Below are 16,823 nucleotides of genomic sequence, written 5' to 3'. Positions count from 1 at the left end.
CTGTTCCAGAAATGCTAGCAACTTAGCCATGCTACCTGCATTTTCAGAGCATTGATGTCCTGATGAGGCGTGTCATTCAGAAATGAACTTTCCTCATAGGTGTGCTTTAAATAGATCCTTCATATTTATTTAAAGCTCGAAGGCATTCTCTTTGATGGATTCAAACACATTCTGTTCTGTCTCCATCTTCAGCGAATCTGTAATACAAGCTTGTTCGGTTGGGAGAGGTTGATCAATGGTCTCCAACCTACAGTCGCCTTATCCACCGGGAATATCCAACTGTAAAACCTGTGAGACATGCTCTACACGAATTCTATAGTGCCCGTCTCCGTCATTGCCTCCACCTCTACCGACATGGGCCAGTATATCCTTGATTCTGAAGGGTAAAATTGGAAACTGGTGTGTCTGAGAGGAGGGGGCCGAACATCTTAAAATGGAATCCTGTAACTGTCCCAAGTGATGGGTATTACCCAGGGTTCTGCTCCCTCTTAATGCCACATGGCCCAGTGGCAAGACAGGCAACCTCAGCAACCCACTCCCTTCTTGGTTCTGCCAGAGGGAGGTGGACAAAAGGGCTTGGAAGGTTCCCATCCCTCTAAGAGTAAGTATTTTCACTCCTTGTCTGATTTTTGTGGGGAGCAGGCTTCCTCACCATCCCAGATGTGGAAGGCTTAGCCAGACCCACTGGTTTTGGACAAATCTGCCTTCAAAGAAGCATTAGGCTTAAAGACCGTGTAAGTGATCAGGGAGTTATGGAACACTGGGACTCTCCAATCCACCACCACTTCCATTTTATTCTGAGGAAAGAGTAGGGAAGAGCCCAACACCAAACTGTTTCACTGTGAGAGGCTGCTTTCATGCATCACTTGCCTAAAGAAATGAGGCAATCATGTCTTCCTCTGAAGGACTAAGTTTACCCACTGGTTGCCACTCAAGTGTGCCAGGAAGGTTAAAGGTCTACCTCCTGACACCAGCAACCTCTGAAACACTGCCTTCCTGTCCCAAGATGAGATGCCCGACATGGCGTAGACGGTTAACACATTTAACCCTTCCACTGTAAATCTGTTTTTGCCACTGGTAACAAAGTCAGTATTCTGCTAATCATGTAACTGACAACTTTCTCATTACATTTTTACTTCAATAGCAACAACTAAACTTATTGGACACTTATGGGGTCTGGTCTTTCTGATAAGCAACAAAGACCCTACATTATAGCCTGCACTTTAATATTTTTCAGTAATTCCACATAGTTTCTAGCCTCAACTAACCTGTACTGTACACTTAACCTTCAATGTAAGAGATATATATAAAAATGTACCACATCTAAAATGGTAGCATTGGGAAAAATAGTAAGAATACGGTAGCTGGGAAGTAGGTATAATTCTGCTAAGTTAAGGTCCATGAGATGTTACTTTTGTACAATTATGTTACTCTGTTTTATTATAACAGAATGCTAAGATATCTGCATGAAATTTAGGTAATTATTAAAATACAAATATATTTAGGTAATCTTTTTACTAACTCATTTCAGTGTTATAACTCTCAAAGCATGAAATAATGCATAGAACATGGTTTTCAGGGCAGGATTTACATAGGTATTGTCTGCTTTTTATACCATGAAGATAGATATTCTACAAATGCTCTCCACATAGACGTGATAAAATGACATTACTTTTCATCTTTGGTTTTTTAGCATCAGTACCTTTAGAATAAAGAGACAATTATTTTTTCTTTGTGAAATTGTACATTTCAAGAGCATCCAAAACTCAAATTTGAATCAGATTCATTGCTAGATTATGGTACCATCTCATTTTTTGTTAATAGAATAGTAATGTATAACCCATGTTTACATTATAGTCTTTGATACATACCGGAATGTTGAAAAAATCGTATCTCAAATATGATCTAGCCTACACTAGGGTAATCAGTACCATCTATACATATATGGTAGCCTAGCCTACACTACACATTATACTCTTCATATATGGTATAGTAATTATTAGTGTCAGCTAATTCTGCAGGTTCAATGCAGATTGACTTATGATAATTCAGTAGAAAGAGAAATTGAATAACAAACAAGGCTTGGCCTACACTTTGGTATATCATATACGGTAGCCTAGCCTACATTATACTGTACTCTATTTTCACACATTAACCCTTAAACGCCTGCTGGACATATCATACGTCGACTAAAATTGTCTGTTGGGTGCCAAGTGGATGTACTGTCGTCGACTACAAAAAATTTCAACCTCCGGTCAACTTTGACTCGACCGAAATGGTCGAAAAACGCAATTGTAAGCTAAAACGCTTACATTCTAGTAATATTCAATCATTTACCTTCATTTTGCAACAAATTGGAAGTCTCTAGCACAATATTTCGATTTATGGTGAATTTTGAAAAAACTTTTTCCTTACGTCCGCTGTCAAGCGGTAACTCTGCGAAAATTTCAGAAATTCTTTCGTCATTTTGTCGTAATTTTTGCACTTTTATATTAGCCGTTACGTAAAGTTTTATATATGAAAATGTGTGCAATTTCATGTAAAATACAACAAAATACAACCCATGGTTGCAGCTTTTATCAGTTTGGAAATATTTTCATATAAATCTACGATAACTGCCAAAATTTCAACCTTCAGTCAACTTTGACTCGCCGAAATGGTAAAAAAAACGCAATTGTAAACTAAAACTCTTACATTCTAGTAATATTCAATCATTTACCTTCATTTTGCAACAAAGTGAAGTCTCTAGCACAATATTTCGATTTATGATGAATTTGTGAAAAAACTTTTTCCTTACGTCCGTTTTGAAATTCTTTAAATCCGTTGTCGTAATGTTTGCACCGTTTTATATTGGTCGTTACATAAAGTTTTATATATGGAAATGTGCGCAATTTCATGTAGAATACAACAGAAAATAACTCATGGTTGTAGCTTTTATCAGTTTTGAAATATTTTCATATAAATCACGATAACTGCCAAAATTTCAACCTTCGGTCAACTTTAACTCGACCAAAATGGTAAAAAACGCAGTTATAAGCTAAAACTGTTACATTATAGTAATATTCAATCATGTACCTTCATTTTGCAACAAACTGGAAGTCTCTAACACAATATTTCGATTTATGGTGAATTTCTAGAAAAAAAAACTTTTTCCTTATGTCTGCGCGGTAACTCGGCGAACATCTCAGAAATTCTTTTGTCACGTTAATCGTAATGTTTGCATCGTTTTACATTAGTCGTTACATAAACTTTTATATATGAAAATGTGTGCAATTTCATGTAGAATACAACAGAAAATAATTCATGGTTGTAGTTTTATCACTTTTGAAATATTTTCACATAAATCACGATAACTGCCAAAATTTCAACCTTCGGTCAACTTTAACTTTCGACCGAAATGGTCGAAAAAACGCAATTGTAAGCTAAAACTCTTACATTCTAGTAATATTCAATCATTTACCTTTATTTTGAAATAAATTGGAAGTCTCTAGCACAATATTTCCATTTATGGTGAATTTTTGAAAAAAACATTTTCCTTACGTCCGCGTGGTAACTCTGCTGAACATCTCAGAAATTCTTTCGTCACGTTGTCGTAATGTTTGCACCGTTTTATATTAGTCATTACATAAAGTTTTATATATGAAAATGTGCGCAATTTCATGTAGAATACAACAGAAAGTAACTCATGGGTGTAGCTTTTATCAGTTTTGAAATATTTTCATATAAATTACAATAAATAGAAAAAATTCGACCTTCGGTCAACTTTAACTCGACTGAAATGGTCGAAAACTGTAATTGTAAGCTAAACCACTTACAGTCTAGTAATATTCAATCAATTAGCTTCATTTTTCAACAAACGGGAAGTCTCTAGCACAATATTTCGATTTATGGTGAATTTTTTAAAAAAACTTTTTTACGTCCTCGCGTTACGGATTCATGCATCATATTGTGATAATATTTTCTCTGTGTTGCTTTGATCGTTTTACAATTTGTTATATACCAAAATCATCGCAATTTAGTGTACAATACAAAAAAAAAAAAATAATCCGTTAGCTTCAACCGTTTTGCTCACAGTGCGATTTGTATAAAATTATATATGAAACATTTTTTTTGCTCTGTCATATATTTCAATATTTATATATGATAATGATATTTTTTTCATTTCTGATGGTTGCATACTAAACTTCAGGCAATGACAAAAAAAGGAGCCAAAATGAACTCTTAATCCTAGAAACTAAGCGTGCTGTGATTTTTTGAAAAAAACTTTTTTTCCGCTTTGGCGCTTACTCCCGAACGCCGCCGGCATACGGGAGACGTTTTTGTAAATAGAGGCTCGGCGTTTAAGGGTTAACACCGTATTATACAAACATCAAAATAACGAATGTGCATCTTTTCCATGGATTTTTTAAAAGTTATGCTTTACTACACTGTATCCAATTGTATATATTCTCATATTGCTTTTGCATTATAAGTTGCGATCAAATGTTTTGGTTTGGGAATCGATCACGTGGTGTTTATTTCGCTTCATTTAACTCGGTTCAGAGTGCTTTTCTTGCTTCTAGTTACCGTAAATGAATCTCTAGATACTTTATTTATATGGGACAGGGATGTTTTTCGTTATACGAAGTGTTTTTAAGTTGAAATATAACTTAAATATGTCTCGTTGAGAAATTAATTTAGCTATTTTTTGTTAATAGATGACGTTGGTGGCTGGCCGTTTTAGGACATGTTTGTTTTGTGTGAAAAAAAATCAAGATTCTGTTCACTATTTTCTCTTGATTTCATCATCATAATACAAGTTTTATGTATTTATCTTTTATCAGCATGAAAACAGCAGTAATATGTGTTCTTTCATGCCTGGTAGTTTTGACTAAAATACTTTCTCTCCAATTTTATTTACAGTCAAGTTTCATCCATGTTGCCAGTGCATGACAATTTATAGTTATTAGCAGCTAGAACATTGTTTTCTCAGCTTCAGCTACAACTTGCGGCTTAAATTTACTGTAGCAGTATATTTCCTTGCCGATCTTTTCTCCAAAGCAATATAAGGGTATACAGTAATGTAAAAATGTATCAGTCCTATTGTGCTTAACGTCATTTTTAACATAACTACGGCAATTGTGTAACCATATGATGGTTGAAATACAAGCAAGACAGTTGTTATCCGATCAGTTATTTGCAAAACAACAGTTTCTCATTCGGTTGTTCATGGCTGTACACATTTTCGCAAGAGTATAAGGTTACCAACAATACTTTTATTGTTCTCTTACTTTTTTAACTAGAAGATGGAATAAAGAGATGGAGGAAAAGAAGTTGGTCTATTTTAAGTTGGTCTCTCTTGCTGCCTGATTGTACGCTGTTGCTGGTGCCCGTGCGAAATTTAAAAATATTTTCTATATATTGTCGCATCGGCATTAATTGGTAACCCCATCATAAACTCGAATTATCATAAGACGAATTATCGTAACTTGAGCACTACCTGTATTAGAATGTGCATTTGAAAGAATGCTTACATTTTTCTGGTCTGAATACAAAAGTTTAAGATAGTAGGTGGTTTTAAATGCATACAGTGTAACAAGATAGTAGGTAGTTTTAAATGCATACCTTGCCCCTTTTGCAATTTTTACACCTTTTACTTTAAACAGCAAACCATTCCTATTGCAGCAAATAGTGCCTGTAGCATCAGTCTGTGGGCTACAATTTTTGTTTTCTTTTAAAAACCGATAAAGTTATAGTGATTTGTAATAGTTATCAGTGAATACATGGTGGCCTTTACCTAAAAAAATCTTGCAACAGGCTGACAGCCACACACACACACACACACGCGCATTTTTAAGTCATCAATATATAACATTTTCTCTGTGTGTATTCGACACTGCACAGCAATGAAATTTCCAGTAACCACTTTGAAGATCATTTGAAACCTTCAGTGCTTGCTCTTTGTGTACTGTCAAAACAGTAGCCTTCCTTACAGAATAATATTCATCTAAACTTAGATTCCCTGAAGGAGAATATTTATCACTGCAAGAGGTTTCTAGTAACTTTAGGAAGGGGTTCGTATTTTGTAAGTGATCATGTCTGTCCTCAGATTCACTTGCAAAGTTCCATAAACGTAATATGTCACAAAATCTGTCTCGGTCCATAATAGCAGGAAAACTAGGCATCACCATATAATAATGTTAACTAGCAACTTTTTGTAGAGGGCTTATGAATAATTCCCATAAGAAGCTTCAAAGCTTTAAGAATTTTAATTTCGTGTGTGGTTTTTGAGAACCATTGATTGTAACATGAATTTGGCTTAATGTGATTTTTGTTGAGAAAATCCTGGGCATTTCTGTTGGTTTCTGTAACCATGTAATAAAAAAATTCATCTGAGAAAACCTCAAAAGAAATCAAACATTGATTTGCATTCTGTAGAAAATTACTTGTTTTTCGTATGTAAAAGTCTCAAAGCATCGGTTTTCACTAAAAGAATCTCCAGTGGTCCTCCTCAGTCATTTTCTGATTCATAATGCAGGAACATTTTTCAAAGTCGAGCTGCTCAACCCAACACTGAGCGTGTCACACCTGAAATCATAAAATCACCTTAAGCAGGATTGTCTATATTTATGGTACATACCATAAACATTCCCACACTTGCTGCAGTTGCTATCAGAACTGTGATAGTTCAGGTCCACTAATACCAGTATCTCCTCCAAACGAAAGCTTTTGTACTTCATCTCCATCAAGAGAGACCCCATTCTTACATGCCATTCTGTTGGTTACTGAAGGTGTATACTCTATCCTGAAGTTATCCTGTAAGCTGGAAATAAATGTTGCTAGAATATAGACAAAAGGTCCTTAGAGTGACGAGGGAAATGTAATATCTATGATGAGTTGCTTAACCTGAAAAAAAAGATGCATGACATAGGAGATCAGTTCCATGTCATGGATGAGACATGTAAGTGACTGAGGAGATCAGTCCCAGTCAGCAAAACAGTCTACAAGGTGATGATAGACATCTCCAAAGCAGGTGCCTCATCTGCAGTGAAGACGGCACTTGCCTGACATAATCTCTTCTACAGGTCTTTTGTCAGCCCACAGACTGACACATCCAGTGCCAAAAGAGTAGCCTCTGGCATGAAAGTAGATCAGGGCATTCACCTCCTCCAAAATACCACATGCCAACTGTGGCTATGGCAACTGGACCAAGGGTCACACCTCTGGAGTAGAGCTGAAGGTTATCTTTGTTGACAAGGCTATCGACAGGTACGAAGCCATAGTTGCCTTCCTCAGGGTATTCTGCTTAGGAATGAGCAAAATAATCTGCAAAACCTGCTGCTCCATCTCAGTTTGCAGGGGTTCAGGAGAATTTGAACCTTCCAGTCCCATCAGATCCCCTAAGGCACAAGCTGCTGCTCCTTCAGCCAAAGGAGACAAGCCAGAACTTCGCTCCCTAAGGCGTTCCCATTCCCATGCTGAACAGACAAGCCTCTCACCAGAGAGAAGAACCCCATTCTGACTTTGGCACCGCTGGCCCTCTGCTTTGATACCAAGTAGCCGCCAAAAAAGAACTCAGAGGAGAGGAACGATCCCTTGCACCAGTCCTCCTACGCCTCTCTGGGCACGTGGCAAGCCATGCATGTGAGAGGTGGAATAAGTCAAAAGAGACTTCTCTGTGGCAAAAGAATACTCAGATCACGCACATTTCGGATAGTGTGAATGTTTCGAGTACAGATTCCCTCCTAAGTCTCCTGTAGAAGACCAAGAAGAACCACCTTCCCTGTCACCAGTGCAAACCTAATCCGTAGACCAGGCCCAAGCAGGGCGAGTGGGTTGGTTATGCAAACCCTACCTGTGTGGCCCCGAGGAATCAAGGTGAGAAGGGTTGTCCCTCACACCTGCCTTCCTCTGATCATCCAACTATGGGTGAGCAAAGCGAGTGAGCTTGTTGCTGCAACCTCATCTTGGTGTGAGCCTGAGTGCTCATGGTGAGATGAGGTGTGAGCAGACCCTGGGTCTAAGTGAGTAAGTGCTGTGGATCATGTACCTTTGCTACTTCTGGAGCGGGGAGACCTCAGAGAAGTAGCTCCCCTGGACTTCTTACATGAGGCCTTGGACTTCCCCTTCTTGCGGTTACATGGGAAAGATTTTGGGAATGAGAAGGAAGACAGTTTGATGACTATGACAAGGAGAAGAGGGAGAGCAATGGTAGTGCTTCCTCCTTTCCTCCTTACTGGTCACTGTCACCTTACAGACTTCATGGCTGTTTGCCCTACTGGTCACCCTCACCTTACAGGCTTCATGGCTGTTTGATTGATTGATTGATTATGAAATTTAGGTCTTGAAGACCAAGTGCAGGAACCTGAGCTGAAGTTTTATCCACAAAGGATCCACTTCTGGGAGAACCATTTTTATAGGATCCTTTCCTTCAAAGTGGCCAGTGAAGCCAAAACAGCTGTAGACCCATCAGGAACTTCCTCTTCTGAGGACTTGAGTTATTAAGGCCCTCTTCTCCACCAGTTATCCAGGAAAGAGGCAAAAGATGGATTATCTGGAATGTTCAAGGTAGGGCATATCTTCCAAAAGTAATCCAAGGAAGACATCTTCATATGGATACCAGGATCATGAAAGCCATGATCAGCTGTTGATGGAGTTCCTTCATCAAAAGTTGCTACATCCTCAGGTAAAAGGCTGTAGCCAGGCATTTTTTGGCTTAAGTATTATCCTTCCTTGTATGTAGAGTAGCACTTATAGAAGAAGAAGGATGGCAGATGGGGCTAAGAAGGAACTAGAAAGGTTCGGAGGCATTCCCCAAGGAGTGTTCCCTCCCCAAAGAACTGGCGTGTGCCTTATTTTCTTCCTCCTCTTCTCAAACCTAATCCACTGGAATGAACCCCAATCAATACTTTCCTTGCAAGAAGAAGCCCTAGAGCAAGACTTTCCCCTTTGCAAGAAGCACAGAGGAGGCTCTGTCTTTACAGGTGACATGGACCCACAAGGGCAGCTGTGTCCCTCGCAGTGTCGTCATTCTTATTTTTTTATTTATTCTAGTAAACGACAAGAAACAGAACAAGAGAACATAGTAACACAGAGGGAAAAGGCAATGAGCAAAATACTCATCTACTCCAAGCTTTCAACTGGCAGTCAGACAGAAGAGTGCAGCACATCTTTATTCCACTAAAGCCCAAAAGGAAAGGGTGTGCCAAGATCAGCAAGTGAGGGACACTCTTCCCCCCCTTCTGGTTTACTACCTTATTGCTTTAAGATACTCTGATATAAAAGGCGATAGTTTGTATTCACATAGGAACAAAAGAAGTTTGTACCTATGAAACATGTAAGTGCTTTGCATTTACTTCCAGGGCACTTTATTCTCCAGTACCTGCTGTAAACTATGATAGATCTGGATAGTACTGACTAACTAACAGTCTTTGGAGTGTAGCTTTAGCTTTGCATATTGCAATACACTCCCTGAACACCTGAATTAGCCCTGGTTACCCACCAACCCGAACTACACCCCCATAACTTTTACCCATTAATTGGGTAATTAACTGTCAGCATTACCAACACTTACAGGAAAGTCTTGTCAAAATGAGTTACCTGAAACACCATTGGCAATGCTGCTGCAAGTCCCAGCCAAGCAAGGCCAGGTTCCCCAATTGCTTTCTGTTTGCCTTGCTGCATGGATGTTTCCTGCTTCAGCCGAACTTTTGGTTATTAGCCAGACCCCCGTATACTGACTTTATTGAAATTAGATAATGACTTGGACCATATTTTGGCCTTCTTCTTTAAGTAGGGGACCTTCTGTTCCAGATTCCCAGTCTCATGTGACTCTGCTACATCCAGGTTTGCGTGGTGCAGGTGTTGCGGTCTCTCCGCTCTCAGGAGTGGGCGTTGTCCGCCCATGTGTGACCAACCCAGGTGTTGCATCATCATCTTTGGAGGGTGCGGGGTTTGTGCAGCCTATTTCGGTGACTCCCAATATGTGCGGGACTGATTCGTCAGGGGTCTTTCTTGCGCATCCAGGTGTGTCGTGTTCTGGATCATCAGGTTCAACGTTTGCTAGGGGTCAGCCTGTCTCATTTCCTGTGAAGAGTTAGATCAGATACCGGAGGCTAGTTTTCCTTCGGCCAGTGAGTCTGAGTACAGACGGATGTTGGACTTTATCCACTTGCTGTGTCCATAGTCCAAGGCTCCGGAGGAGCCGATACAGCATAACCAAGCTATGTTTGAGTTGCTTTATGCAACAAAACCGGTGGTAGCACAGTCAACAAAGAATCTAGTCTGGTTTGGCAGGGTCGAGCAGGCTTTGAGAGGGCTGACAATAGGTTGGCATCCTTGATAGGATCAGGTAAGCAGGATTCAGCCTTGCTTCCTATTTGTAAGGGCTTCTATAGGGTCGCTGGTAACCCTTCTGCAGGTGTTAGGGTGCTGCTGAACGAGTCAGTAGAGGCCCTTCTATCTCGGGTTCTCGGGTTCTATCATCGAACCATCTAGTATCTATTTCGGCCAGGGAAGCCAGTATCTTGGAAGACACCTTCCGCAACCAGTTGGAGGAGTTATCACACACTATGTGGATGCTATCCGGTCTGATGGGGTTCCTCAAACAGGATGGATATACTCCATCAGACCCAACTCTTTTGGACAACCTCATCACGTCGGTTTCCATGGGGCTTGCACACCAGGTGAATGTTTCCGCAGGATGTACTACGTTCTTCGGGAAGAAGAGGGACTTCTGTCTAAACCATCTGCCTCCTCATTTTCCTGACATTCACAAGAGGGCACTGCTGAGGGCTCCATTGGTACTCAGCAGCAGTTTGTTTAGAGAGGAAGATGTTTCGGCGATGGTCAACTTTGTCGTCAACCTCAGCAGTGGAGTCGCAGCAGGCCATGATCAGGGTTGCAGCGCAGAGTGCCAGATCTCCGAAGGGGTCTAGAATGTCTTCTCCTTCGAAGCGCCCTCGCTCCAAGTCTCCGGGAAGTTCTCCTAAGAAAGTACACTTTTCATCCAAGCTTTCCAGTTCTGCCTCGGATCCAAAACCTTCCAATCGTAAGAAGGATTTTTGGAAATAGGAGACATTTCCTTTGCCTGCACCTGTAGGAGGTTGCTTTGCCCCTTTCTGGGACATCTGAAAGGAGTGGGGCATGGAGAGTTGGGTAGTGGAGGTCTTAAGGAAGGGTTACAGAGTCCCTTTTCACTCTCGTCTTCTGCTATCCAACTCACCAGTGCATCTTCCCAGTTGCTCCCCTTCTTCCATCAGAGGGTTAGCTTTGGCAGCAGAGATCCGAGCCCTTTTAGAGAAGGGAGCCTTAGAGCCCGCTCCCCCTTCTCTGGGGTTCTACAGCTGGATCTTCGTGGCCCCCAAAGTGGGAGGATCTTGGAGACCTATCATAGATCTCTTGGGTCTCAACAAGTTTGTAGCCTCGACGAAGTTTCATATGGAAACTTCCAAGTCGGTGCTGCGGTCGGTCCGGAGGGAAGATTGGATGATTTCAGTGGACCTCAAGGACGCTTATCGCCAGGTTCCGATTCATCAGGAATCTCGGAAGCTCCTTCGTTTCTCGGGTCCAACTGGAACATTTCAGTTCAAAGTCCTCTGCTTCGGTCTGACCACAGCACCTCAGGTATTCACGAGGGTGATGTCTCCTGTTTCGGACATCATGCATCGTCGGGGCTTCCGAATGAGAAGATACCTCGACGACTGGCTGGTTCAAGCTTTGTCAGAGGCGAGGCTATGCAGGCAAGGGATTTGCTTTTGAACCTATGCCAGAAGTTAGGCATAAGAATCAATTTTGACACGAGTTCTCTGTTTCCAACTCAAGTGAAGATGTACCTGGGAATGACGATTCAGACACGGTCTTTTGAGGGCTTTCCCGACAAAGGAGCAGGTTCTGGCGATTATAAGCCAGCTGGAAACTTTCATGTCAAACAGAGTTCAACCTGTGAGCTTATGGAAAAGCCTGCTGGGCCGGATGGCCTCCCTATCCCTTCTTGTTCCAGGGTCTCGTCTCAGGATGCGTTCTCTGCAGGTGTGTCTCAGGAATTGCTGGGACTTTCGAGAAGAGAACACGTCAATAATCTGGGACGATTCTTGCGTGAAGGATCTTCCGTGTGGTCAGAAGAACATCATCTGACCACCGGCGGAAGATTGGACTCCCCCTTCCAGACGTACATCTGTGCACAGATGCCTCAGATCAGGGTTGGGGTGCAACCCTAGAGGAATCTCAGGCTCAGGGCCTTTGGAGGGATCTGGATCGGGAGAAGTCCATAAATTACAGGGAATTAAGAGCAGTCGAAGAGGCTCTTTAAGTTGCTTTGCAGAACAGGTAAGCAACAAGACCATAGCATTGTTCTGTGACAGCGTTACAGCAGTATCGTATCTCAAAAAGGAGGGGGGAACAAGATCACAGGTGTTGAACGATGTAGCACAGAGAGTTCTCCGTTGGTGCGAAGAACACACAGTTTTGCTCATTTCCCAATTCGTATCGGGAAAGCTCAATGTCTTGGCAGACGCTCTGAGTCGGTCACAGGAAGTTCTCGGAGGGGAGTGGACATTAGTGCAAGACGAGGTGCAACTGCTGCTCAAGAGATGGCCAGCGATGGTAGACCTATTCGCCACCAGGATGAACCATTGCCTTCCAGTCTACTTCTCCTCAGTAGCGGATTCCATGTCCTGCGGGACAGACGCAATGTTGCACTCCTGGGACATCTTACAAGTTTATGCATTTCCTCCCTTCGGGATGATACAGGAAGTCCTAGCAAAACTCAGGAGCTGCAAAAATAAGCTTGGTTTGCCCATTCTGGCCCCAGAGACCTTGGTTTCCGGACCTCCTGGACCTGTTGATGGAAGTTCCGGTATTCCTCCCAGAGAGGGGACATTTACTCAAACAGCCGCACTTCCACTACTTCCACTGGAACCTCCGCGTGCTGAAGCCAGCTGCGTGGAGACTGTCCAGCGAGCGGCCCGTCATGCGAGACTCTTTAAAGCAGTGGCTGGACAACTGTCTTTCTGCTTAAGGAGTTCATCCAGGAAGTTATACCAGGCCAGGTGGGCAATGTATCGTGGATGGTGCTGAGAATAAGGGCATTGTATTTTGCGCCCGTCAGTTGCAAAAGTAGCATACTTCCTGCTACTTTTAAGGAGAGACAAAAGACTTTCTAACTTTACAATTGCTGGGTATGGGTCAGTGCTGAGCAGTACGTTCCTCTTTCACCTTCCGGAACTCAACCAGCAAGATTCTTCATGATCTGTTAAGATTTTTTAAAATAGAGTGCCCAATTCTTCCGCTTCAGGCCCCCTCATGGGATAAAGGGGTAGTGTTGAAATTCTTAAGATCGGCAGCCTTCGAACCTTTAGAGTCTCTGCCCTTAAGGCAATTAACTAAGAAAGTTCTATTTTTAATTGCGCTGGCAACGGCCAAGAGAATCGGAGAAATTCGGGTGGTATCCAGGACAGTCTCCTTCTCGGGGAAAGATATTTTTCTTTCTTACCTACCGGAATTCGTGGCAAAGTCCAAATCTGAAATGAATCCTTTGCCAAGGGCATTCAAGGTCGCATCCTTAAAAGACTTTGTAGGAGGCGACCCTTCGCATTCAATCTCCAAGAACGCAATCAGTTTCTTTCTTTGGGAGCTTATCTAGCAAGCATCAGAAGGCTCTTCATTAACTTTGGAACCTTCGAGTTCGCTTGCGCGTCCGAGGGCGCATAGTATTAGAGGAATGGCATCATCTTTGGCCTTCCTTAGAAATTATTTGGTGTCAGCGATTTTAGAAGGGGCCACTTGGAAGTCGGTGTCGGTCCTCAGTACCTTTTACCTCAGGGACATCCAATTTTTGTCGGAGAAGGGTTACTCGCTGGGTCCTTTCATGGCGGCCAACACGATCTTGCAAATGCATGATAAGGGTTGGGGGGTGGGAAGTTAGGTATTCAAGCTAGTCTAGGAATTTGGAATTCTCCATTGATCAAGATCCATAAGGGGAGCATTAGGCAGGACATTAGCACAGTAAAACTAGGCTGAGCCAGGTTGATAGGATCTTTTCTCCAAAACCCCCTTCTGCACAGACATCGGTTGCAACATACACCGAAGAACCCGAAGAGACTGCACATTCAACTTCTCCTCCATACATGCGAGGCTATAATAGCCACATGGGAGGTTCATCGTACCCCTCTGTGCATTAGAGTGCTTTGATTAGCCACATGGGAGGTTCATCATACCCCTCCATACATGAGAGTGTTTTGATTAGCCACGTGGGAGGTTCGTCGTTCTCCGCTACTGATGGGAGGCTGTGATTAGCCACATGGTAGGTTGGTTTTTTGCTACTCTCTAACCATGAGGAGGTTTGAATACCACATGAGAGGTAGCTCGACTCAGACAGACTGAGACTTGAGACTGACGTCGAGGGTACTCTCTCTACAGGCATCCTCTCTTGCCAAGTGGTCAACTGGGTGAGGATACATGCATATAGGCAGAGTAGGTGAATAATGAGGTACCTACCTTCCCATTTGGCAGGTCGGGCTGAAATTAGGTTGATCCCACCTCCTTAAAATTTTGTTGCTCGGGCTAATTCAGGTGTTCAGGGAGTGTATTGCAATGTGAAGTTTTCATAATAAAACTAATATTGGAATACTTATCTGAACACCTGAATGATTCCCACCCTCCTCCCCACTTCAATTTGATTAGTGAATTACGCAATTGGGGAACCCGGCCTCACTGGGCTGGGACTTGCAGCAGCGTTGCCAACGGTGTTTTAGGTAACTCATTTTGACAAGATTTTCCTGTAAGCGTTGGTAATGCTGACAGTTAATTACCTAGTTAATGGGTAAAAGTTACGGGGATGTAGTTCGGGCTGGTGGGTAACCATGGCTAATTCAGGTGTTCAGGTAAGTATTACAATATTAGTTTTGTTATGAAAACTTCATATTGCTATCATATTCAAACCCTTGATATATGAGACATTGAAGTAGTTTGCCTGTGCTCATTTGTCAATGGAAGGACCATCAACAGAACTCTATATAGTGGATACAAGCCCTATCTTGTCAAATCAAGCAATACTGAAGTTACTCCAATAACATATGGTACCCAAAGTAAATTGCCCCTCAATTTCCTCTTTCCAGAATTCAGAAAGACTGAAGAAACTACAAGATAGAACAAGTGAATTAACACCCTATGAAAAGAATTTATCCCATAAGCACTTGAATCATTTGTTAAAAAAATATCCTCAACCCAAGTAATGTCTGTCACAAGTGTTACCCAGTATAATTCAGTCATTGCCAGTGTTAAGTATTTAGACTACTGTATTTTACTAATTTGTCTTGTATATCTTTATGAACAAGTACAGTATACTGTATACTTATAATGTATTTATAATAAAATTTGATGTACAGTATAATTTTTTTTTTTGTACCTTAAAACTACTGACTTGACTTGAGAAAGTTTGTAACACTACACTATGAAATTCTTTCAGCTTAACAATCTTTCAGGGGAATGTTGCAAATTTTTCAAGTACAGTCATTTGTATTTTTCCTAATATTATATTATTATTATTATTCAGAAGATGAAAACTATTTTTATGGAGCAAGCCCACAGGGGCCACTGACTTGAAATTCAAGCTTCCAAAGAATTTGGTTTTCATTAGGAAGAAGTAAGAGGAGGTAAAGGGAAATACATGAAGAAGAGATCTCACTCATTAAAACAAAAACAAAAAAAATTAATAAACAGATAAAATTTTATCGAAATGCAAGGAGAATAGTATTTGGGTAGTAATGCATTGCATCTTCACTTGAACTTCTGAAGCTCCAATTGCATGACATCCTTTGGGAGGCTGTTCCACAGCCCAACAGTGTGAGGAATAAAGGACCTCTGAAACTGAGAAGTTTGACAGTGAGGCATGTTTACTGCATATTGGTGCTGCTGTTCACCGAATCTTGTTACTCTCAGCAGACAGAGAGGATCTGGGATCAGTTGTGAATGTGAAAGATCTCTGTTGAAATACAACTTATGAAAAAGTGGCAAACAAGAGACCATCTGTTGATGGTCCAAGTCATAATTGCTACTGTTAGGAAACAGAAACCTACCACCATGACTCACTCTACTTAAAAATATAATTCTCTGCTAGAAGCAGATAAAGTAAATGCCGCATATTCATGGGGGATGTGTACCGCACCCCTCGAATAGCTAAAGTCCACGAATACTTAAAACCCCTCTAAAAACAATTAGAACTGCCTATTTTAATAGTTTAAACATAAGAAAAACCCTCTAAAAATGCTTATACCTGAGTATTTTAATAGTTTTATCACAAAAAGTAATTAGTGAATATTTCTGAGTGAAAAATACCACGAATGGGTGAATTTTCTGCAAATAATGGGTAGATACATTCCACAGAGAAATCCGTGAATACATGAGTCCGCGAATACGGGTGGTTTACTATATCCACACCGCAGAACAATATTCTAGTAAAGGAAGCACAAATGACCTACAACAGGCTGCACTGATTTTATCAATGTTAGAAGTACATGAGGCCTTATGAACAACACCTTCCTTTGGTGCAGTATTTGCTGAAACTTTCATTAGATGTTTCTCAAAAGTTAGATGCGAGTCAAAGGTTACACCTAAAATAGTTTAAGCTTCAGACTCATTCAGCAAAGTTCCATCCACCTGAAGGGGAGGATGGGGTGGGAAATCTGTACAAGACCTACTAATCAATAGTGTTTCTGTTTGTTCAGCCTCATACCCCACCAACACCATTCACTGACCCAGTCCATGTCCTGATTGAGGCTGAGGGCAGCTTCATTGCTCATAATGGAGACTTTACTACACCCAAAAGTGTTGCATCATCGGCAAAC

General features: G+C 41.3%; 1 protein-coding gene across 1 annotated transcript in view; it reads left to right on the top strand.

The window, feature by feature from the left end:
- The window catches only part of LOC136838847 (small ribosomal subunit protein mS37), a 31,749-nt gene extending 16,379 nt beyond the window's left edge, over nt 1-15,370 (top strand). Inside the window, exon 4 of the mRNA XM_067104492.1 lies at nt 15,096-15,370. Within this exon, the coding sequence (XP_066960593.1) occupies nt 15,096-15,212 (117 nt within the window). The 3' untranslated portion in view covers nt 15,213-15,370. The remainder of the gene's footprint in view (nt 1-15,095) is intronic.
- The last annotated feature ends 1,453 nt before the right edge of the window (nt 15,371-16,823 follow it).

Source organism: Macrobrachium rosenbergii, chromosome 5, assembly GCF_040412425.1.
Source record: "Macrobrachium rosenbergii isolate ZJJX-2024 chromosome 5, ASM4041242v1, whole genome shotgun sequence".
Taxonomy (NCBI): Eukaryota; Metazoa; Arthropoda; class Malacostraca; order Decapoda; family Palaemonidae; genus Macrobrachium; species Macrobrachium rosenbergii.
The sequence above is the reverse complement of the archived record's forward strand: the minus strand, read 5'-3'. Positions and strand labels throughout refer to the sequence as shown.